Source organism: Neohortaea acidophila (assembly GCF_010093505.1).
Source record: "Neohortaea acidophila strain CBS 113389 unplaced genomic scaffold BDY17scaffold_13, whole genome shotgun sequence".
NCBI classification, from domain to species: domain Eukaryota; kingdom Fungi; phylum Ascomycota; class Dothideomycetes; order Mycosphaerellales; family Teratosphaeriaceae; genus Neohortaea; species Neohortaea acidophila.
In genome coordinates this window covers 705,729-725,516 of record NW_022985522.1, presented here as the reverse complement: position 1 = coordinate 725,516, position 19,788 = coordinate 705,729, and the positions used below count along the sequence as shown (strand labels likewise).

General features: G+C 57.2%; 10 protein-coding genes across 10 annotated transcripts; 5 read left to right on the top strand and 5 right to left on the bottom strand.

Annotated features, from left to right (window-relative positions):
* Positions 1-205: 205 nt before the first annotated feature.
* On the top strand, positions 206-4,290 carry BDY17DRAFT_331179 (putative aminophospholipid-translocating P4-type ATPase; the record flags this gene model as incomplete). The annotated part of the gene is made up of 2 exons (XM_033737884.1): positions 206-1,577; positions 1,641-4,290. The coding sequence occupies 2 exons, from the start codon at positions 206-208 to the stop codon at positions 4,166-4,168; spliced, it is 3,900 nt and encodes a 1,299-aa protein (XP_033585463.1). The 3' UTR covers positions 4,169-4,290.
* Positions 4,234-5,823, bottom strand: BDY17DRAFT_60964 (P-loop containing nucleoside triphosphate hydrolase protein). Its single transcript, XM_033738557.1, has 3 exons — positions 5,361-5,823; positions 4,403-5,310; positions 4,234-4,382 (listed from the first exon to the last, which is right to left on the bottom strand). The coding sequence occupies exons 1-3, from the start codon at positions 5,690-5,692 to the stop codon at positions 4,300-4,302; spliced, it is 1,323 nt and encodes a 440-aa protein (XP_033585462.1). The 5' UTR covers positions 5,693-5,823; the 3' UTR covers positions 4,234-4,299.
* Positions 5,824-6,449: 626 nt separating this feature from the next.
* On the top strand, positions 6,450-9,472 carry BDY17DRAFT_60936 (carnitine acetyl transferas-like protein). The gene is made up of 3 exons (XM_033738556.1): positions 6,450-7,041; positions 7,095-9,053; positions 9,116-9,472. Exons 1-3 carry the CDS (start codon positions 6,642-6,644, stop codon positions 9,247-9,249), a joined length of 2,493 nt encoding a protein of 830 aa, XP_033585461.1. The 5' UTR covers positions 6,450-6,641; the 3' UTR covers positions 9,250-9,472.
* A 93-nt stretch (positions 9,473-9,565) lies between these two features.
* On the bottom strand, positions 9,566-10,227 carry BDY17DRAFT_305997 (uncharacterized protein). Its single transcript, XM_033734970.1, has 2 exons — positions 9,978-10,227; positions 9,566-9,917 (listed from the first exon to the last, which is right to left on the bottom strand). The coding sequence occupies exon 2, from the start codon at positions 9,871-9,873 to the stop codon at positions 9,646-9,648; it is 228 nt and encodes a 75-aa protein (XP_033585460.1). The 5' UTR covers positions 9,874-9,917; positions 9,978-10,227; the 3' UTR covers positions 9,566-9,645.
* Positions 10,228-10,429: 202 nt separating this feature from the next.
* Positions 10,430-13,028, top strand: BDY17DRAFT_328399 (WD40-repeat-containing domain protein; the record flags this gene model as incomplete). The annotated part of the gene is made up of 3 exons (XM_033737837.1): positions 10,430-10,460; positions 10,515-10,824; positions 10,877-13,028. 3 exons carry the CDS (start codon positions 10,430-10,432, stop codon positions 13,026-13,028), a joined length of 2,493 nt encoding a protein of 830 aa, XP_033585459.1.
* Positions 13,029-13,189: 161 nt separating this feature from the next.
* Positions 13,190-13,651, bottom strand: BDY17DRAFT_229771 (uncharacterized protein; the record flags this gene model as incomplete). The annotated part of the gene is made up of 1 exon (XM_033730197.1): positions 13,190-13,651. A coding segment is annotated over one exon (462 nt), but the record flags the coding sequence as incomplete, so codon positions are not given.
* An 895-nt stretch (positions 13,652-14,546) lies between these two features.
* On the bottom strand, positions 14,547-15,257 carry BDY17DRAFT_319454 (uncharacterized protein; the record flags this gene model as incomplete). The annotated part of the gene is made up of 4 exons (XM_033736279.1): positions 14,547-14,702; positions 14,763-14,895; positions 14,958-15,185; positions 15,238-15,257. 4 exons carry the CDS (start codon positions 15,255-15,257, stop codon positions 14,547-14,549), a joined length of 537 nt encoding a protein of 178 aa, XP_033585457.1.
* Positions 15,258-16,033: 776 nt separating this feature from the next.
* Positions 16,034-16,975, top strand: BDY17DRAFT_258627 (nucleoporin complex subunit 54-domain-containing protein; the record flags this gene model as incomplete). The annotated part of the gene is made up of 1 exon (XM_033731794.1): positions 16,034-16,975. One exon carries the CDS (start codon positions 16,034-16,036, stop codon positions 16,973-16,975), a length of 942 nt encoding a protein of 313 aa, XP_033585456.1.
* A 103-nt stretch (positions 16,976-17,078) lies between these two features.
* BDY17DRAFT_305991 (uncharacterized protein) lies at positions 17,079-17,704 on the bottom strand. Its single transcript, XM_033734969.1, has 2 exons — positions 17,553-17,704; positions 17,079-17,490 (listed from the first exon to the last, which is right to left on the bottom strand). The coding sequence occupies exons 1-2, from the start codon at positions 17,563-17,565 to the stop codon at positions 17,345-17,347; spliced, it is 159 nt and encodes a 52-aa protein (XP_033585455.1). The 5' UTR covers positions 17,566-17,704; the 3' UTR covers positions 17,079-17,344.
* A 51-nt stretch (positions 17,705-17,755) lies between these two features.
* On the top strand, positions 17,756-19,713 carry BDY17DRAFT_273342 (uncharacterized protein). Its single transcript, XM_033731971.1, has 2 exons — positions 17,756-18,514; positions 18,571-19,713. Exons 1-2 carry the CDS (start codon positions 17,875-17,877, stop codon positions 19,383-19,385), a joined length of 1,455 nt encoding a protein of 484 aa, XP_033585454.1. The 5' UTR covers positions 17,756-17,874; the 3' UTR covers positions 19,386-19,713.
* Positions 19,714-19,788: the final 75 nt, after the last annotated feature.

Below are 19,788 nucleotides of genomic sequence, written 5' to 3'. Positions count from 1 at the left end.
GGAAGGAGGCCCGTGCGCGCAAGCGACGCCGCATGTGAACGACGGGCGTGTCTTATGCTGCTGGCTAGACTGACAAAGGCCACCTTCTCTTCTTCTTCCCCTAATACATCCCTTGGACACGCGCAGATGGTGGTGAAGGAGAAACAGAACGAAGCACTCAACACCCAACAATTCATCGTCAACCCCAAGATCAGCCAGATGAGGCATGTCAAGGCCAACTGGCTACCGGCAGCCTCCAGACCAAGACGACTTCCACGAAGATGACCGCGCCTCCGACATCGACATCGATCTTGACGAATTAGATCCTCACACTTCCTCAGCCACACGCCCATCGTCATTCGCGTCGCGCCTCAGTCAAGATTTTGGAAATCGGATACCACTACGCAACCTACGTTTCGGGGGAAGGAGACGACCGCCGCACGCTCACGATGCAGACCTCGAGGCGTTGGCGGACGAGGGGAACTTGTTCACTGCTAGACAACCCGTCGTAAGCTCAGGCTTTGGCGGCGAAGATGACGCTCCCCTCCTCACCAACGGCTACACAAGGAGAGCCTCCCATGCCAGCTTCCTTCAAGGCCTCGACACACGGCAACAAAAGTGGCCATGGAGACTCCTGCCCGCTTTCATGCGACCTTCCTCTTTCGCCGAATCCTTCGACCCCCTCGACCCCGAAGACGAGCACGATCCCTCCTCCCAACGAACCATTACAGTCGGCCAGAAGCAGCCCATTCGCTTCCCTCTCAATGCCGTCTCGCATGCCAAATATACCGCATACTCCTTCCTCCCCCGCACCCTCTACAACGAGTTCAAGTTATTCCTGAACATGTACTTCCTCCTAGTTGCGGTGTCGCAGATTCTTCCCGCGCTGCGCATCGGCTATCTGTCGACTTATATCGCTCCCTTGGCTTTTGTCATCTCCGTCACCCTGGGCAAAGAAGCGTATGACGACATGTACCGAAGGAAGAGGGACAATGAGGCCAATAGCGAGGCGTACAAAGTCTTACGCTTCGACGAGCCCGGACGTGTCGGTGGACAGCTGTCTGGGGAGAGTCGAAGGAGTAAGACTGCGCACTTGACGGAGAAGAGGAAGGCGAAACGCAAGCGGACGGAACAAGGAGGTGGAGAGCAGGCAGAGCTTGATGAGGAGCTGGCCAGTTCCAGTGTCATGACAATGGTCAAAGCAGCCAAAGACTTGAAAGTAGGTGATGTGCTCGTTTTGAGCAAGGGGTCACGAATTCCAGCGGATGTGGCAATACTGAAAAGTGTATCGGCGGATGCCGCCGTGAAAGAGCAGGAGGATGGTACAGCATCTCTGGACGACACGCTCATCGTGGAAGGTGACTCGGGAGTTGATCTGGACAATGAAACCACAACAGAAGATGCGAGCGGAGGCGGAGAAGCCTTCATACGGACCGATCAGCTGGATGGAGAGACAGATTGGAAGCTTCGACTGGCAGTGCCGCTTGCTCAGGCACTTCCCGAATCCGAATACGTCCGTCTACAAGTCATCGCAGGCAAGCCAGACAAACGAGTCAACGACTTCGCGGGTACCATCAATCTCCTTCCAAAGCGAGGTCGTGCATACGACCCGTACATCTCGCAGACTTCAGAGCCGGCCCAACCGAACGGCCATCTACCAGAGACCGATCCAGCCGCACCGGCTACTTCCCGCTCCTCGCCCCTTACCATCGACCACACAGCGTGGGCCAACACCGTCCTTGCATCCAACACCACCGTGCACGCAGTCGTCATATACACCGGACCGCAGACTCGTGCTGCTCTTTCCACCTCTGAACCACGCTCCAAAATCGGACTTCTCGAACTCGAAATCAACTCCCTCACCAAAATCCTCTGCATCTTGACCGCCGCCCTCTCCTTCATCCTCGTCGCGCTCGAAGGCTTCAACGAGATCAACGACCATGTATGGTATGTCAATGTCATGCGATTCCTCATTCTGTTCAGCACCATTGTGCCCATCTCTCTGCGCGTCAACCTCGACATGGGCAAGAGTGTGTACGCGTGGTACATTCACCGTGATCCGGACATCCCAGGCACCGTGGTCCGAACCAGCACGATCCCCGAAGATCTAGGCCGGATCGAGTATCTGCTCACGGATAAGACGGGCACCCTTACGCGAAACGAAATGGTGCTGCGCAAGGTGCACGTCGGCACCGTGAGCTACGGCGGCGAGGCGATGGAAGAAGTCAGTAGCTACATCAGGCAGACCTTTGCGCTCGCAGACGGTCAAGGCAGCAGTGCCTTCTTCACGCCGTCGATGGCGTTCAATCCAACAAGCGGCACGACAAGGACGAGGAGAGAGATTGGACTTCGCGTGAGAGATCTGGTGCTGGCGTTAGCATTGAGTCACAACGTCACACCGACAATCGAGGAAGACGAAGCAGGCCAACCCGTCACAGCATATCAAGCCTCTTCGCCAGATGAAATCGCCATTGTGCAATGGACGGAGCTGGTGGGTCTGAAACTCGCTCATCGAGATCGCAAGAGCATCAGTTTGCAATTCACCGGTGACTCTCGCACGGTCGTCAAGGTGGAGATCTTGAATCTCTTCCCTTTTACATCGGACAGCAAGCGCATGGGGATCGTCGTGCGATTCCTGCGACATGCAGACGCTAGAAACGGCGGGGATGGCGAGATCGTGTTCTTTCAAAAAGGCGCCGACACTGTCATGACGTCTATCGTGGCGGCGAACGACTGGCTGGACGAGGAGACGGCGAACATGGCCCGAGAGGGTTTGCGAACGCTAGTCATTGGACGCAAAACGTTGAGCTCGGAGCAATACGCTGCATTTACTGCTGCCTACTCTGATGCCTCGTTGGAGTTGGTTGGGCGAGATGCGGCGATGGCTAGAGTCGTCAAGCAGCATCTCGAACACAACCTGGAGCTACTCGGCGTGACGGGAGTGGAGGACAAGTTACAGCCGCTCGTCAAGTCGAGTTTGGAGCTGCTCAAGAACGCCGGCATCAAGATCTGGATGCTGACGGGCGACAAGGTGGAAACGGCGAGGTGCATTGCCGTCAGCTCGAAGCTCGTGAGCCGAGGGCAATACATCCACACCATCGCCGGCTTGAAACGGAAGGAAGCCGCTCTGGACGCTCTGAGCGTGCTGCACAACCAGCCCAATGCTGCTTTGCTCATCGACGGCCAATCGCTGGCCATCTACCTCCAGCACCACCGCATCGCCTTCATCACCCTCGCCGTCCGCCTGCCTGCAGTCATAGCCTGCCGTTGCTCTCCCACACAAAAAGCAGACGTTGCTCGCCTCATCCGCGCCTTCACCAAGAAGCGTATCGCCTGTATCGGCGACGGAGGAAACGACGTATCCATGATCCAAGCCGCAGACGTGGGCGTTGGCATTGTCGGCAAAGAAGGGCGACAAGCCTCGCTCGCCGCCGACTTTAGCATCACGCAATTCGCCTTCCTCACCAAACTGCTCGTCTGGCACGGGCGCAACAGCTACAAGCGCAGCGCCAAGCTCGCGCAGTTCGTCATCCACCGCGGCCTCATCATCAGCGTCTGCCAGACCGTCTTCTCCGTCGCATCGCACTTCGAACCCATCGCGCTCTACCGCGACTGGCTGCTCGTCGGCTACGCCACAATCTACACCATGATGCCGGTGTTTAGCCTCGTGCTGGATCAAGATGTCGACGAGGGGCTCGCGAACCTGTACCCTGAGCTCTACAAAGAACTCACGACGGGCAGGAGTCTGAGCTACAAAACGTTTTTCGTCTGGGTGGGCATCAGCGTCTACCAAGGCCTCATCATCCAAGGCGGCAGCGAGCTGCTGGATCCCGGCTTCACATCCACCAATGGCGTCTCAGTCCCGAATCTCACCTCCACAACCGGCTTCAAACGCATGGTCTCCGTCTCCTACACCGTGCTCGTCATCAACGAACTCGTCATGGTCGCGGCGGAAATCACCACCTGGCACCCGCTGATGATCTTCTCCATCGTGCAGACGGCGCTCGTGTACTTTGGCAGCCTGCCCTTCCTCGGCGAGTACTTTGACCTTGGCTGGATTGTGGGCGGCGTGGGGTTCTGGTGGCGCTTTGCGGCCATTAGCGCGGCGAGTCTGGTGCCGGTGTATGCGGGCAAGGTGATTCGGATGGCGGTGCATCCGCCGAGTTATCGGAAGGTGAGAGGGGTGTGATGGTAGGTCCAATGCATAGGGAGGAGTTGGAGACTGGTGCATAGGATACCCTTTGTAGGCTTGTAGTGTTACGAACGGTGCGCACACTTTGATGTATTCCTCATGATCGGTCTATCCTCTTTATCCGCATTTCAGAGAGCTTTCCAGCATTGTCGCTTGCTAAACAACAAGACGCCAAATGCCAAAAGACGAGTCCCCATGGTCAAGTCACACCCTCCCCATCCTTAACAACACCTCGCACCCCACCCTGCCAAATCTCAAAATCGGCCTGAGCCTCAGCACACCAAGCAGCAAAGACGACTTTCGCCGTCCGCCGCCATGCCGCAATAACGCGATCCTCGCCGGCTTCATACGCCCTGTCGTCATCGTAGAGCGGGAGCTTGAGCAAGGCAATGCGCGCACCGAGCTGGTTCGTCCAGGTCAAGCCGAGACTGGGGGTTTTCAGATTGGTGATGGTGGAGTCGTCGCCCCAGCCGGTGAAGAAGCGTTGCTGGTAGTCGAGAGCGAGGGGGTCGTCGGTGGAGAGGATTGGGGGAGCGGTGGACGGTGCGTTGGTGGACATTGGGGCGTGGAGCGAGGGCGGCATTTGCTGGGGAGAATGGGGTCGTGAGCGTTGTGTGGTCTGGGTGAAGAGGAAGGCCTGGCTGGGTGGTGGCTGATCGTGGGAAGTGAAGCGATCGGCGACTTGATTGGCGACAACTACGGCCACACCAAAGCGTTGGGCAATGTCGTTTAGAAGAGCACCGAGTTGGGTGAGCTGGTGGCTGCGTTTGGCGAACGACTCGGCGCCTTTCCGTGCCTTGGTGCGATCGAATTCGGCGCGGTAGTTTGCGGCGATGCTGTCGACGACGACGAGGCCAATGTTCTGCTTCTGAATGGCGACCGGGACCTGGTAGCGCAGGATGTGTTCTTGGGCCTCGACATCGTGGATGTGGGTGCTTTGGATGCGGGAGAGGGAGGGACGTTCATCCTCAGGCAAGGCGAATAGTTTCGGATGGTGCTCAAGGATCTGGGCCAGACGTGATGTTTGTAGAGGCGCTTCCGTGGAGATGTATAGCGCGGGCTTGCCCAGGCCACCCTTCAATGGGGGAAGTTGAACAGATAGAAGTAACGTCAAGAGAAATTGCGTCTTGCCAGCGGCGCTGCATACCGTCAGTCGCTGGCCTCGTAGCAGTAATCACTATTAGCCTACCTTTCGCCAACAATCTCCGTGATGTAGTTGGGAGCAATGCCACCGCCCAGGGCAGCATCGAGTGAATCATCTAGGGTGCTGATGGAAGGCAGCCTCGTCGTGTCGCCAGCTCCATTCTCGTCGGTCAGGGAGATGCCGGCACGCAAGGCCTCCAGCAAGGCATCCGTGAGCTTCTTGACCTCTGCCGGCGGGACTTGGGCGCGTTTGGCGACATCGAGCGGCTCGAGGGTGAGCAAGTCGGCGGTGGAGACGAGCGCCTTTTCCAGCGACGGCAAGAGATGGGTGAAGGGAAGGATGTCGAAGTGGGGGAGGACGGTCAAGAGGTTGGTCATGGAGACAGCTCATGTCGACGTGGATGCGGTGATTGGGAAGATGCACGTGCTCGGGATGGGGGATGCACGTGCTCGAGAGTAAAGATGCACGTGCACGTGCACGTCAAAGAGCAGGAGGCAGCAGACGCACATGCTTCCCTTCCTCCGTGCGACGTTCCAGGCAACTCTAAGCGCGTGCCTGCGCTCGGCTCCCGCCCCGAGGCCGCGCCGACGTCATGCCTCACGACCGGAGGGAACCTTGAAGGCGTAGATGAAGAATCGGCGCCAGGCACTTGATCGATCTGCTTCAACATCGGCCCTGGGTTGTCTCACAGACCCCTTCTTAATTCATCCTACTCATATCTCTCTTCATCTCCCGCTGCCAGCTACACCATCTTCCTTCCTCCATCGCCGAGGAAAAAGACGAGACGGCACTAGCCTCGTCTCGCACCGCACCTCCAGCTTCCTCTTGCCCGCGGATATTCCTCCCTCCACGCGGCGCGCCGGTTACGGCAGTCTTTGCCAACACCAGCTGCCAGCACTGTGGATCCTCTCTGCCGGCTACACTCCCCAACTCGTGGAGCATCGCGCGTTGTTTTAAGGTGAGCTCCCCTTCTCTGCTCGTTCTAGGCGACCCTGGATTCCCTGCGAGGAGGCTCCGCTGCACCGACACCACACCCCATCCCACCTCGACACCTTTCCAAATCACCACATCTACTGCCTTCCCTCTCGCTTGCGGGGTGCTGCTACCTATTAGAATCTCACCTCTACCCTCTCCTCCCCCCTCCTGCTTCCCTTACCAAGCTCTCGCCTCTGCCCTCTTCCTACACCAAAGCTCATCTCCGCGTGCTCGATGCCGCACTACTACCACCAGGACTGCCACTACTTCTTCCGAACGTCTCTGCGTGGATTGTCCATCGCCACGCACGTTTGCATGCTACATTCCTAAGTCCACCCGCTTACCATCACCATGACTACAGTACGCACTCTGCAATCCATTGACTCCACCCTCCTCAATCGCACCCGCGGCAAGTCGGGTTCGTCCAAGATGGCGGATCGCTCCGAGGCCAGTGCCAAGGAGGCCGCCAACGAGTACTCCAAGGACGACCATAATCCCGTCACCAACAATAGCGGCAAGACTAAATCCGGCATCACGTTCGCCGCCCAGGACAACCTGCCTAAGCTGCCCATTCCTGACCTCGAGGCGACGTGCAAACGCTACTTGGAATCTCTCTATCCGCTCCAAACCCACCGCGAACACCAGGACAGCGAGAATGCCGTCGAGGAGTTTCTGCGAACCGACGGGCCTGGCCTGCAGGACAAACTCAAGTACTACTCCGCTGACAAGACCAGCTATATCGAACAGTTCTGTAAGGTCACCTTCCTCCTCTCGCCTTGCACGTCCCACTAATCCTCCATCCAGGGTACGACTCGTATCTCAACTTCGACAACCCCGTCGTGCTGAATCTCAATCCCTTTTTTTTGCTCGAGGATGACCCGACCCCGGCTCGTGATAATCAGGTCACCCGCGCCGCGTCTCTCGTCATGTCCGCTCTATCCTTCGTCCGTGCGGTCCGAAAAGAGGAGCTGCCGCCCGACATGCTCCGGGATCAGCCATTATGTATGTACCAGTACTCCCGCTTGTTCGGTACGGCTCGTATTCCCACGGAGAACGGATGCCAGATCGGCCAGGATCCAAGCAGCAAACACATTGTCGTGTTGTGCAAAGGCCAGTTCTACTGGTTCGATGCTCTGGATGACAACAGCGATTTGATCATGACCGAGAAGGATCTGGCCGTGAATCTTCGGGTTTGTGTCGAAGACGCCGAAAACACACCCATCTATGAAGCGGCAAAAGGTGCCGTTGGCGTCCTGAGCACGGAGAACCGCAAGGTGTGGTCCGGCTTGAGAGATGTCATCAGCAAAGACGAGGGCTCCAACAACAGTGACTGCCTCAACATCGTCGATTCCGCCCTCTTCATCCTATGTCTGGACTACACCGAGCCCAAGACGAGCTCCGACTTGTGTATGAACATGCTCTGCGGAACCTCCGTCGTAGAGAAAGGCGTCCAGGTGGGCACGTGTACCAACCGATGGTATGACAAGTTGCAAATCATCGTGTGCAAGAACGGCAGTGCCGGTATCAACTTTGAACACACTGGTGTGGATGGCCACACCGTCTTGCGCTTCGCCTCCGACGTCTACACCGACACCATCCTCCGATTCGCCAAAAGCATCAACGGCCAAGCCCCATCGCTCTGGACATCGACCTCTCCGGATCCCTCGAAGAGAGATCCCGACAGTTTCGGCGATGTCAGCACCACCCCACACAAGCTGGAGTGGGACATGATCCCGGAAATGGCGACCGCCCTCCGTTTCGCCGAGACACGCCTGGCAGATCTGATTCAACAAAACGAATTCGCTACACTAGAGTTCATGTCGTACGGCAAGAACTTCATGACCTCCAACGGCTTCTCACCCGACGCGTTTGTCCAGATGGCCTATCAAGCAGCTTACTACGGCATGTACGGCCGGCTGGAGTCTCAATATGAGCCCGCCATGACCAAAATCTACTTCCACGGCCGCACAGAAGCAATTCGACAGGTGACGCGCGAGAGCACCGAGTTCGTGCGCACCTTTTGGGCGGACAAGGAGCCGCAAGCGAAGATTGACGCCCTCCGCAAAGCCTGCGAGAAGCACACCAAGATCACCAAAGAGTGCTCGAAAGCCGAAGGCCATGACCGCCACTTGTACGCGCTGTGCTGCTTATGGCAACGCGAGGCGGAGAACTCGCTGCGCGACCGCGACAGCGCGAGCACCGGGACCAACGGCCGCGCCAGCCCAGCATCGACATCCAAGTCGCCCTCGCAGCGCAACAGCCTGCTCAGCGACGACAGTGGCGCGAGCGCCAACGCCAGCCCGCTGCGCTCCAACCACTACCACAACAACTCGCTGCCGTCCATCTTCGCCGACGCCGGCTGGGACAAGATCCAAAACACCATCCTCAGCACCTCCAACTGCGGCAATCCGTCGCTGCGCCACTTTGGCTTCGGCCCGACGTCCGGCGACGGTTTCGGCATCGGGTACATCATCAAGGACGGCTCCATCTCCATTTGCGCGAGCAGCAAGCACCGGCAGACGAAGCGCTTCGTCGACGCTATCGAAGCGTACTTTATCGAGATCCGCAAGTTGTTGCGCCAGACGCAACAGGGCGGGGGGCATGATAAGGGGGCGAGTCGGGCGCGCGAGGCGGAGTCGAAGCGGCCGCGTGGCGCGGGGCAGCGGGTGAAGAGTCGCGGGCGGATTGTGGATAGCACGACTGCGGCTGGGAAGCAGTTGGAGAATGAGAGTACGGAGGAGAGCGACGATGATATGGGAGGATGTGAGTTTTTTCGCCTGCTTCCTGTGTTGCTGTGGGTTATGCTGACTTTTGTTGCGTTGCAGACGGCTTTTTCGACGCTGGCATGCTTATGCAGGCGATCAAGGCCAACAGTGCGGAGAACAAGGAGGATCCGGCGGAGAAGATGCGCGCGGAGCGACGAGGGTCGGTGGGGACCAAGTTGCGGCTGGAATATTGAGGGGACATTTGGGCATGTGCATTTCTGAGAATGTGAGGGCAATGTGGAAGGGAATACGATGTGAGGAAACATTTAGACGAGTCGCGATCATTTGACTGCGGGAAAGGGTCTGGGGGCATTGCATGGAGTGTGCGCTTTAACTGAAGATTATTCACGAATTCAGGCATGGCACGTGTGTGGAAGATTCATGATGTCTATCAGTCGATGCTTTTGATGAAGTTCGAGTTTGATGCAGTACTGTCACGTTCGATGCGTAGAAGCAGATTGCCTGTCACGCATCAGCACCCATCCCTCAATCCATGAAAGAACCAACATACCCGATCGAAGCAGACCCGAAAGCGCACAGCAGCTACACCTCCCGTATGCGACGAAGAGCGCCCTCCAGAGACGTGCCCCTTACTCCTCCATAGCGGTATCCGGATCCTCAAAGTCGTCATCCTCCTCATCATCCTCGTCGTCCTCGGCCTGCTCGGCTTCCAAATCCTTGGCCGCCTGCGCATAGTCGATGTTCTTGCCTCGCGTGCGCGTGCCCACGATGTTGTCGAGGTCGATTTCGTCCATGTTGTCCTCGTCGGCGTCTTCTGCTTCGGCTGTGCATTGCGTTGATGTCAGTGGATGCTGCATTGGGCAGGGGATGCCGTGGTGAGTGAGTGATTACCTTCACCGACCTGTTGCGAGTTATGATGTTAGTGGATAGCTGTGGGAAAAGGGGAGAGAGCATGCCATACCTCTTCGTCTTCTTCGCTCTCCTCTTCATCGTCGTCCTCCTCTTCTTGCGTGGGATCCTGCGCGGCCATCTTTCCCTTGCCCTTGTCGAGCTTCTCGGGCGACTCCATTGGCGTGTCGGCGCTGGTGGTGGGCTCCGTTGCGCTCATGGTTGCTGTGTTGTGGTGGAGGTTCAGAGAGCGTGTGTGTGAGAACGAGGGGAAAAGTAGGGATCTGAAGAGTGTGGAAGACTTCCTCGAACCGAATGTGAAGTGAGAATGAAAGTGAGGTCCCGAGTTTCAGTTCGCGAAAGTCCTTTGGACCCTCGCGTGATGGTCCGTGCGTCGCGCTCACTTAACGCGTCGGTGTTTTTCCCACGCGTTTCCCCGACGTTTGGCGCTGTGCCTGCCTCGACCACCTCATTGTTTGTCGCTCACACAATCCACGCTCGTCCCCGATCATAGGTTGAGACACCATGGCAGCCAGACTACGTGGCAGACCAGCTCGTGAGATGTTCCAGATAATTGCCATGGCAATAGCAGCATGCTGATTCCAACTAGACGCACCGGGCCCGACATTTCTCAGCTACACGCCGAATGGCAAGAAACTCGTCACCGTGGGCCTGAACGGCGCCCTCCGAGTCTTCCAGCATGGCTACGACGGCGAGCCGGCTACCATCGACGTTAATACCGAAGAGCACTTGGCTGTAGCGGCCGCCAACGATTGGTTTCTGGTGGGTACGGAGGATGGCTCGGTCACCAAATACTCGCTGGTCACGAACCAGATGGAAGAGATGCTGGTGCGGTGCACACTGCCCGTCAGAGACATTGCTCTCTCGCCTGATGGTGCGTGGGCTGCGGTGTCAAGCGAGTGAGTGATTCGATCAAACATGCATGGCAAGTACATGCTAAGAAAGTGGTAGTGAGGTTGAAGTCAAGGTCGTCAATACTCAGGACATGACACAGGTCCTGTACCTTCGAGAACATCGTCGCCCGGCCAAAAACGTCTCCTTCGATGCTACGGGCTCCACCATTGCCGTATCTTGCACCGACGGCATTGTGTACATGTACTCCATCAGCTCTCAGACACCCCAGCTCCTCAAGCGAATTGACGGCTTGATCAAGACGACCGAGACGGAATCAGACACCAACACTCGAGTCTCCTGGCACGTTGACGGAAGAGCATTTGCAGCACCGACCGCCACAAGAGACTTCCAGGTTGTGGCCCGCAGCGATTGGTCACACCAGAAGGCGTTCAAGGGCGGCCATCGTGGCGATATCACTGCGGCTACATGGTCGCCTAATGGGGCTCTGTTAGTGACGGCTGGAGCAGACAAGAGCTTGGTATTGTGGGAGACAAAGACTCAGAGTATCCTCAAGAGCTTCGACGACGTGCAGAATGTGATTCTCGAGATGGCATGGCATCCGACGGAGAACGTACTGTCCTACACCAATAACAACGGCGAACTCTTCATCCGCGAGGATTTCGTACCTGGCGTGCATGCAAAACTCCTCAAGATCGTCCTCCAACCTGCGCCGTTCAACAACGATCCTCTCTCAGACATTTCGGGCAATGCTCAGCGACCGATGACCAACGGCCTCAAGCCGGGAACCCACGCCTCCGAAAACGATTACATCGATTCGCTCCTAGACGATGCAATGTCCGAGGACGGTGCGGATTTCATTGAAGACGATGACGGAGCTGGCTACGCTGAAGAGCCCAATCGCCATGGAAAGCGCGTAGCCAACACCATCGAAGGCCGTCAGGCAAAGCGACCCGTCCAGCAAGCAATCTGGCAGCCAAAGATCCATGAATCATTCCAGCCCGGCAGCACACCGTGGAAGGGCAATCGTCGTTACCTGTGCCTTAACTTGACGGGTTTCGTATGGACAGTCGACCAAGAGACTCATCACACCGTGACGGTGGAATTCTACGACCGCCAGGAACACCGCGACTTTCACTTCACCGATCCGCATATGTACGACAAGGCATGCTTGAACGAGAAGGGTGCCTTGTTCTCGTGCCCTCCGTCGACTCGCCACCCAGCTGTCCTCCACTACCGACCACACGAGACATGGACCTCGCGCACAGACTGGCGAACGCATTTGCCGGCTGGCGAACAAGTGACTTCCATGTCTTTGAGCGACTCTTGTATTGTTGCGACCACGAGCGCCGGATACGTGCGCGTGTACAGCTTGTTCGGACTTCCATTGAAGATCTACCGCCAGAAAAGCATGCCGGCAGTGGCGTGTGCGAGCTGGAGAGATTATGTCATGACGGTCGGCAATGGATCGATTGGCGGTGATGGAAGAACCAGACTCTTGTACACTATCGACAACGTGAAGCGAGACGAAAGCTGCCAAAGCGAGGATGTCCTTCCCCTGCCCGAAGACGTGGAATTGAAGAGTGTCTTCTTTAGCGACAATGGCGACCCCTGCATCTACGACACCGCCGGCGTCCTGCTCATTCTTCACCACTGGCGCACTCCCGGACAAGCGAAGTGGGTGCCGCTACTCGACACGAAGACGCTCGAACGTCTGGCGGGCGGAAAGAAGGAAGAGAGCTATTGGCCTATTGCGGTCGCCAACAATAAATTCCACTGCATCATCTTGAAGGGCGGCGAGGAGTATCCCTACTTCCCTCGACCTCTCCTCTCCGATTTCGATTTTAGCATTCCCGTCTCTGCTTCCACGGCCGGAGAGGAAGACGATAAGGAGACGACGCATCAGAAGACGCTCGAGGAGCAATACGTGCGCGCGTGTCTGCAGCATTCTCTCCACATGGACTTGTTGGAGAACACGAACGCAACGCACGCGCAGCGCCAGGAAGTGCCGACTCTGGAGCGCGAGGTGGACAAAGTGCTGCTGCAACTGTTGGCGACGGAGTGCAGGGAAGGCGAGGAGCACGGGATGAAGGCGTTGGAGATTGCCACATTGATGAAAGACCGCACGGGCAAGATGCTGGAGGCCGCGGGCAAGATTGCGTCCAGATTCCACCGCGACGTGTTGGGCGACAAGATTATGCAACTTGCGGAGCGGAGACTCGTCGGGTTGGTGAGTGATGACGATGTGTAGTCTCGGCATCGGATCCATCTTTGCGCAGACCAGATATTAGACCAGCACAGCGTAGGAATTCAGTCCATCTCAAAGATCCACCGGTCCTTTTCTCAAGGCATCCTCCCCGCCTGTCTCTCCCTCACAACCCCATCCACCCCCTCCTCATCCAACGCATCCGGATCCCGCCCAAAAGCCCGCACAACCGGCTTCTCCCTCACATCCCAAACAGCCTCACTACTCCCAAACTCGCGCTTCCGCCGCTCCTCACGCTTAGCATAGTAGTCGGCAATCTGCGCCTCCTTCTCCGCCTTGGGCAGCGATTTCGTGCGCATGCAGAACCAGAAGGCGCCCCAGTGCTCGCTGCAGGACTGCAGACTTCCAAAGCGGTAGATGTCGTTGAACTTGCCGCCGAGCGATTGGCAGTAGAAGGCGGAGTCGAAGGCTTGGCGGCATGACATTGTGCGCGGGTAGAGGGCGGAGGGGTGGATGTTGAGGGTGCCGTCGGGGAGCATGCGGTCGTGGTGGGCTGGGGTTGTTGTTGAGGTGGCGGTGGTGGGATCGGAGGTTGTGGTTTGCTCGCCGGGGGAGAGGGAGGAGAGGAAGGCTTCGAGGTCGGCGTCGGCGGCTTTGTCGCGCGTTTCGTCGTTTTCTTGCAGCACGCTGGATTTGCCGAAGATGCGTTGGCGCTGGGCGACGCTGAGGCCCCAGCTAGAGGAAGAGGAGGGCGGAGGGGATTGAGGCTTGCTCGTTGGGTCATTGGTGGGAGCATGGCCATCATCCATTGTGGTTTCTGCGCCGCCCTCTCTATGAGGCGGCGACGACCATAGCCAGCCCATATCTGCCCTCCGTCGGTTGGCTGAAACGATTTGTAAAAGAGTTTGAACGAACACAGTAGAGTGGTCGAGGGTGATGCATGTAGTTCGGAAATTTGGGTCGTGAACCTCTACCCTAACCCTAACCGATTGTATGGCATACACTTGAACACTTGACACCTTGTAATGGAGAATCTCAAGAACCGCAAATCGCTTGCAATCCTGAGAATGCGCACCTGTCGCACTATTGACCACGCTGACTTCCGTACGAAGGTCCACTCCTGTCTGCGCAGCAAGTTCGGAGACAAGCGTCTTGAGACGGCGCTCATCATGATTGTAAAACTCGCCAGACCGAGCGTCGTAGAATGCTCGATCAAGATCGCTCTGGTCGCCTCGCGCACTTGGAATACTCCTGCTGTTTCGCGGTCATGGGGCTTGCAGTAGACGATTGTGAGATTGACGTGCAAACAGAAAGCACTCAGCATCGACGCTCATGGTGAGCCCCATGTCGCGGAGCAGGAGAAGAGAGTCAAGAACAGAAGGGTCTCCTTTCAGCGGAGATCAGTGACTCACTTCTGGTGCTACAGCCCCTGGGCATGACTGCTCAAAGACACACAGCTTTCTCCCTGCACATACATGCAACTCAGTGAAACGCGAGGCACATCTTTGTGGTATGCATTGATCATGCCTGTACATCTGGCCGCTACGATCAAGATTAATGACCTCACTGTGCCTTCCCAAAGTCCCTCTCGTCTCGTGCCTTCTCGACAGCCTCGGGCCAGGGGATCTGGTCACGAATGGAGTCCGCAAAGATCTGCCGTTTCCTCAAATGTACCTGAACCTCATTCTCCGGCGCGCCGGGAATCTTCTTCTCCAGACCCTGCGCATCGAGTGTTAGCGACAATTATGGACAGGTTACCGCCAACGAACACCAACTCACCAGCTTCTCGAATACACAATTGTTCAGCTTGCCCTCGAATCTTCGACATTGCCATAATTGCTGGTTGTTGTTCTCCAGGCACTCCCAATGCTTTCGGAAGTAGGTGAGGCAGCTGTTGTTGATGTCCTCCAGGCTGTGATTCCCATGATCAGTGCTCTCCTCCAATATAGTCACTGTTGCTGGTCTCAGACTTACACCGACGCCGCACATCTAGTCACCTTCCGGCCCTCGCGCATGCAGTCCAGCTCACCCCTGCCATTGGCCTCCGTCTTGCATTGCATGTAGTCGTCATTGTAGGCCTTGCATCTTGCGCCGATGAAGTAGCTGGCGCTCAAGAGGGGAGCGGAGGAAGCGCCGATCTCCTGCACCTTGGGGATGTGGTCGGGGAGGGGAGTGGTGTCGATGAGGACGTGCTGGTTGAAGCTGGAGAAGTCAGCTGTGATGCCCGCGGGACAATGGCGGCAGTGAAGCTTACCGTGGCTCCCGTGAAGTCATCTTGGAGGTCAGGGAGCGGTGGTGGAGTGATCGGAGGTGGGATGTTGTGTGCGCTCGGGCGAGCGAGGGAGCTTTGAAGTCGATGGCGGAGCGGAGGGAGTAAAGGTGCGGGAGCAGCCGATTGGCTGCGTTCCTGAGGCGCGCGCGCCGCGACTTTTTGTTTGATCGGCGGACGCTGGAGTGAATGGAGTTTGATAATCAACACTCAGGTGGTATCATACATACCACAGATACTGCCCAGCATGAGTTCCATCTTCGGAAGCAACACCTCCACTCAGTCGGGAGGCACTGGGCTGTTTGGAAGCAGCACCACGCAGAACCAGACGTCCGGAGGGGGTGGGTTGTTTGGTAGCACAACCACTGCACCCGCACAGAATCAGGCCGGCAGCAGCTTGTTTGGAGGCGGCAACGCGCAGCAGACACAGCAGGCCAGCTCAGGGACCAGTCTCTTCGGGGGTAACGCGCAGACACAGCAGTCCAATCCCGGCAACAGCTTGTTCGGCGGGAACAACACTACCACCCAGAACCAACCGCAGACCAGCAGTCTCTTTGGAGGCAACACCGCCCAGAATCAACCGCAGACCAGCAGTCTCTTCGGAGGCACCGCGAATCAGACCACTTCCACCGGCACAGGCTTGTTCGGCGGCAGCACCGCCCAAAACCAGCCTACCAACACGGGTACAAGTCTCTTTGGCGGTCAATCAGCACAAAACACCAACTCCGGCACGAGTCTGTTCGGTAACCCGCAACAAGCATCCGCATCCAACAACAACAACATGAACTCCTCCACCACCGCTCCCCACCAAACCCACCTCTCTACCCTCTTACAATCCGGCCTCGGAGCGCCTCCAACCTCAGCCTACGGAGCGCTAGGCTCCCATTCCCAACAAGACCTCGCTCGCTCGCGCCTCGCAGCCGCCAACATCACCTCCCGCCCGAACGAGAAAACGGTCTACGATCAAATCCGCACCCTCATCTCCAAGTGGGATCCGCACAGCATCGATACAATTCTGGAAGCATACCTCTACAACGCCGTCAACGCCGCCTACGCGCCCTTTTACTACCGCAATGCCGACGAGCAGGAAGAGGGATGGGAAGCTGCGATGGCGAAGAAGCCAGAGAACATCACGCTCGACGGCGGTGATGTCGCCTTTGTGCCAGTGCTTGTGCGAGGCTTTCGCGCGCTGGGAGCAAGGGTGGAGTACCAAGCGCAGGTGGTGAATGAGATGCGCGCGCGTCTGCACGAGATGAACAACTCGCTTGACGCGGTGATGAAGCGGCACGAGCAGAGCCTGACGTTGAGGGTGGAGAATGCGCGACGCCAGCATGCTGTTCTGTCGCAGCGATGCTTGCGGTTGGCGGTCAAAGCGCAAGTTCTGCGGCACAAGAACTACCCCCTCGATGCAGCGGAGGAGTCGCTGCGGAAGACGCTCATGGAGCTGGAGAAGCGCGTGTTCGATCCGGCGTTCCAAGCAAGGGAAGAGGAGATTTGGGCGCGGATGGTGGCACTACGCGAGCGGGCAAGGTGGTTGGACGAGGAGAGCAAGAAGCTCGGGGTGCAGCTGGAGGAGCAGAAGATGGATGGCAGTGGGGTCAGTGATGAGATTCTGCAGAAGACGAAGAGGATTCTCAGCGACTATGATGGGCAATTGAGGCATCTGGCGAAGGAGCTGGGAGAGGTATCGGGGCAATTTGAGGAGTGGGAGCAGAGTAGATAAAGGGAACGATGGAGTGGGACTGCCGTTGCTCGAGAAGTATGCTTGGTGAGCGCAGAGAAGCGCATCGGAGAGGGAATGTAGATGCTGGATCGTAACTCACAGCATACGCCATGATCAAATAGTAATGCTCCACGCCATGCTTTTGAGGAGCGAGTTGTATACACATATCTATCCACCTCCTCAGACGGAAATGCAGATGTCCATCCCATCCCATCCTCTCCACCCACCAACTCCCTCGAGGTGCTTCACTGCGCTTCGCTGCCGGTTATGTCGGTATACAGTATCGTACAAGGTCCCGTCTCTTCATCTTTCCCCCTCTACACCAGTTTCCGCACATAGTCCACCACGTACGGTGCTAGAAGATCCTCGTCAGCCGCAGTTCTGAGTCTCGAATGAAAGCATGGATGTCGACCTACACATGTACAGAATGAAGCACGTGCTCACGGCACCGACGATGGTCTGTTGCGCCGTCACTTCCGCCTCGCGGAGCTCTTCTGCTGTAGGTTGTGGTGGTGCTGTGAAGAGAGGGTGTGAGCGAGCGTTCAGAGTGGGCTGGAGCGGTGAGGCTGAGACATACCTGCGCCGAACATTTTGATGTGATTGGAACAGTGGCAGGAGAGGGGTTGGTTTCGGTATTGTTTGCGGTTGTGATTGTCCGGTGAAGTTTGCGAATGGAGGTGACGAGAGGTGAAGCAGTTGCACGCGGCGGCTCAAAATTTAGAGTTTGCGCTTGGCCGCCCTTCGCGACTGCTTGGTTTAATTCAAGATGTTCTTTGAAAGGGAGAACACACCTTCATTCACTGACTTCACGACATCTACACGCAGCTTTCGGAGAGGCATACGTGGTAGATCTCACGCTCATCACCTGATCCCCTCTTTTCGCACTGCACGCTGCAAACATGGATGATCTAGAAGGCGCCCCCGGCTCACCAGCACTCCAATTTGACGAAGAGCCACAAGGCCTCAACGACCCAGACGACACCCTGAATCCCGACAGAGAAGAAGAAAGCCGTCCAAACGCCCCTCTCGGCGATCCGACAGCCGACGTCGACGCCTTTGAAGATGAAGAAGCCCCTGAGACGGTGGAAGCGATGAACGAAGCGGCGGAGAAACTGGCTGCTGGCGGCGATGACTCTGACGATCTCGGCGGCGGCGACGACTCCGATGCGGAATCTGAGCTGGAGGAGTTGGACGAGACGCAGTTTCAGGACTTTGACCCCTCTGCTTTGCAGATTCCCGACAAGCCTGTGGCTGTGGACGAGAGCAATGTAGGGCAGCTGGGCGTGCACAAACGCAAGCGAACGGAGGAAGAAGAGCGGGAGCGGAAGAGGAAGAAGAAGTTGGGGAAGAGGGAGAAGGTCAAGAAGAGTAAGAAGTCGAGGGGTGATGTCGATGAGGCGGATTTCGAGGGCGGAGAGGAACTTGAAGGCAAGAGAGCGAGGAAGAGCAAACTGGGGGCGGATGGCAGGCCGGTGAAGCAGAGGAGGGCGAGAAGTCCCGCGGAGGATGAGAATGATGAAAATTTGACGCCGGAAGAACGTGAGTGATTGTATCTACGCATGTTGCATGCTGGTGCTAAACTGATAACCTTGCAGGCCGTCGCCGAGCTCTCGACCGCAAGATGGATGCAGCTATCGCAGCCAACCGCTCACGACCTCGTCGCCGCGGAGGCATTGACCTTGAAGCCGCAGCCGACGCGGAGATTGAGCACATGCGTCAACGCATGGCCAAGGCCTGTGAGCTGGACGGAGCCGCGCGTGCGAGAGGCGAAGTGGCCACGCACAAATTGGCCATCCTTCCTGAAGTTGTCGAGCTCATGAACCGTAACACCATCCAGGCGCAGCTGGTCGATCCGGACATCAACATTCTCGAAGCCGTCAAATTCATGCTGGAGCCGGCGGACCACGACGCAGCACTGCCCAACTATCGTATTCAAAGGGAACTCTTCAGCATACTGGGGCGATTGAACATTGGCAAGGAGGCATTGATTGCCTCGGGGATCGGACGCATTGTCCTCTTCTACACCAAGAGCTCGCAACCGCAACCGGAGATCAAACGCGCGGCAGAGAAGCTGGTGGGCGAGTGGATGCGGGTGGTGCTTAAGAAACACAAGAACATGAAGCACACGCCAGTCGAGACGAGAGAGTACGATCCGTTGCGAGCATCGCAAGGTGCAGCGCGATCAGCAGCAAGCCAAGCGGAGTTGGCGGCGGAGAGGCGGCGTAAGGTGCTGGCGCAGCCGGTGCCCGGAAACCGAGCGCGTGTGGAAGGCGGCGTCGGGACGTACACGATTGCGCCGGTGAACAATCTGAGCAATGCCGGCGGCGTGAATCGCAAGATGGGCGCGAGTGGCGAGGATGCGTTCCGGAAGATTGCGCAGCGAAGTGCCGTGACTCAGTCGAAGAGGTGAGCGAGGCAAGACGACACGAGACGAGGCTGGGGGGTTGGCGGGCTTGCGGCAGTCGAGGCTAAGCGGGTGTTTGTGGCTTTCGGGGCTTGGTCTGCCTGTGCCATGCGACTGCACGTGGCGTTTAGTCAGAGTGTGATGCTGGGGAGGCGCCTTGGCCATTGCATTTCATCAATCAGTCATCATCGATCGTGAGAATCAATTCTTCTGCTCGATCGAGGGCAGTGATTGTAGTCAGCTGTAGTGCAAGTGTGGTGTGTAGCCACGAGAACACGACGTATGTTTGAGCACAGCCAAGGAGCACGTGATCCAAGGCTCCTGCCATTCAGAGCACGTATTGCCTGCAGGTGTCTTTCCACTCAGTATCATCCCATGGAGTCATAATTGATGCATCTCGACCGTTTGG

Bases quoted from the DNA above. Each gene is read 5' to 3' on its own strand.
- BDY17DRAFT_60964 (XM_033738557.1), bottom strand. From the start codon at position 5,692: ATGACCAACCTCTTGACCGTCCTCCCCCACTTCGACATCCTTCCCTTC. The intron at 5,311-5,360 runs GTAGGCTAATAG...GACGGTATGCAG, and splicing joins ACGGAGATTGTTGGCGAAAG to CGCCGCTGGCAAGACGCAAT.
- BDY17DRAFT_60936 (XM_033738556.1), top strand. From the start codon at position 6,642: ATGACTACAGTACGCACTCTGCAATCCATTGACTCCACCCTCCTCAAT. The intron at 7,042-7,094 runs GTAAGGTCACCT...TCCTCCATCCAG, and splicing joins CAGCTATATCGAACAGTTCT to GGTACGACTCGTATCTCAAC. The intron at 9,054-9,115 runs GTGAGTTTTTTC...GTTGCGTTGCAG, and splicing joins CGACGATGATATGGGAGGAT to ACGGCTTTTTCGACGCTGGC.
- BDY17DRAFT_305997 (XM_033734970.1), bottom strand. From the start codon at position 9,873: ATGCAGCATCCACTGACATCAACGCAATGCACAGCCGAAGCAGAAGAC.
- BDY17DRAFT_273342 (XM_033731971.1), top strand. From the start codon at position 17,875: ATGGATGATCTAGAAGGCGCCCCCGGCTCACCAGCACTCCAATTTGAC. The intron at 18,515-18,570 runs GTGAGTGATTGT...ATAACCTTGCAG, and splicing joins AAATTTGACGCCGGAAGAAC to GCCGTCGCCGAGCTCTCGAC.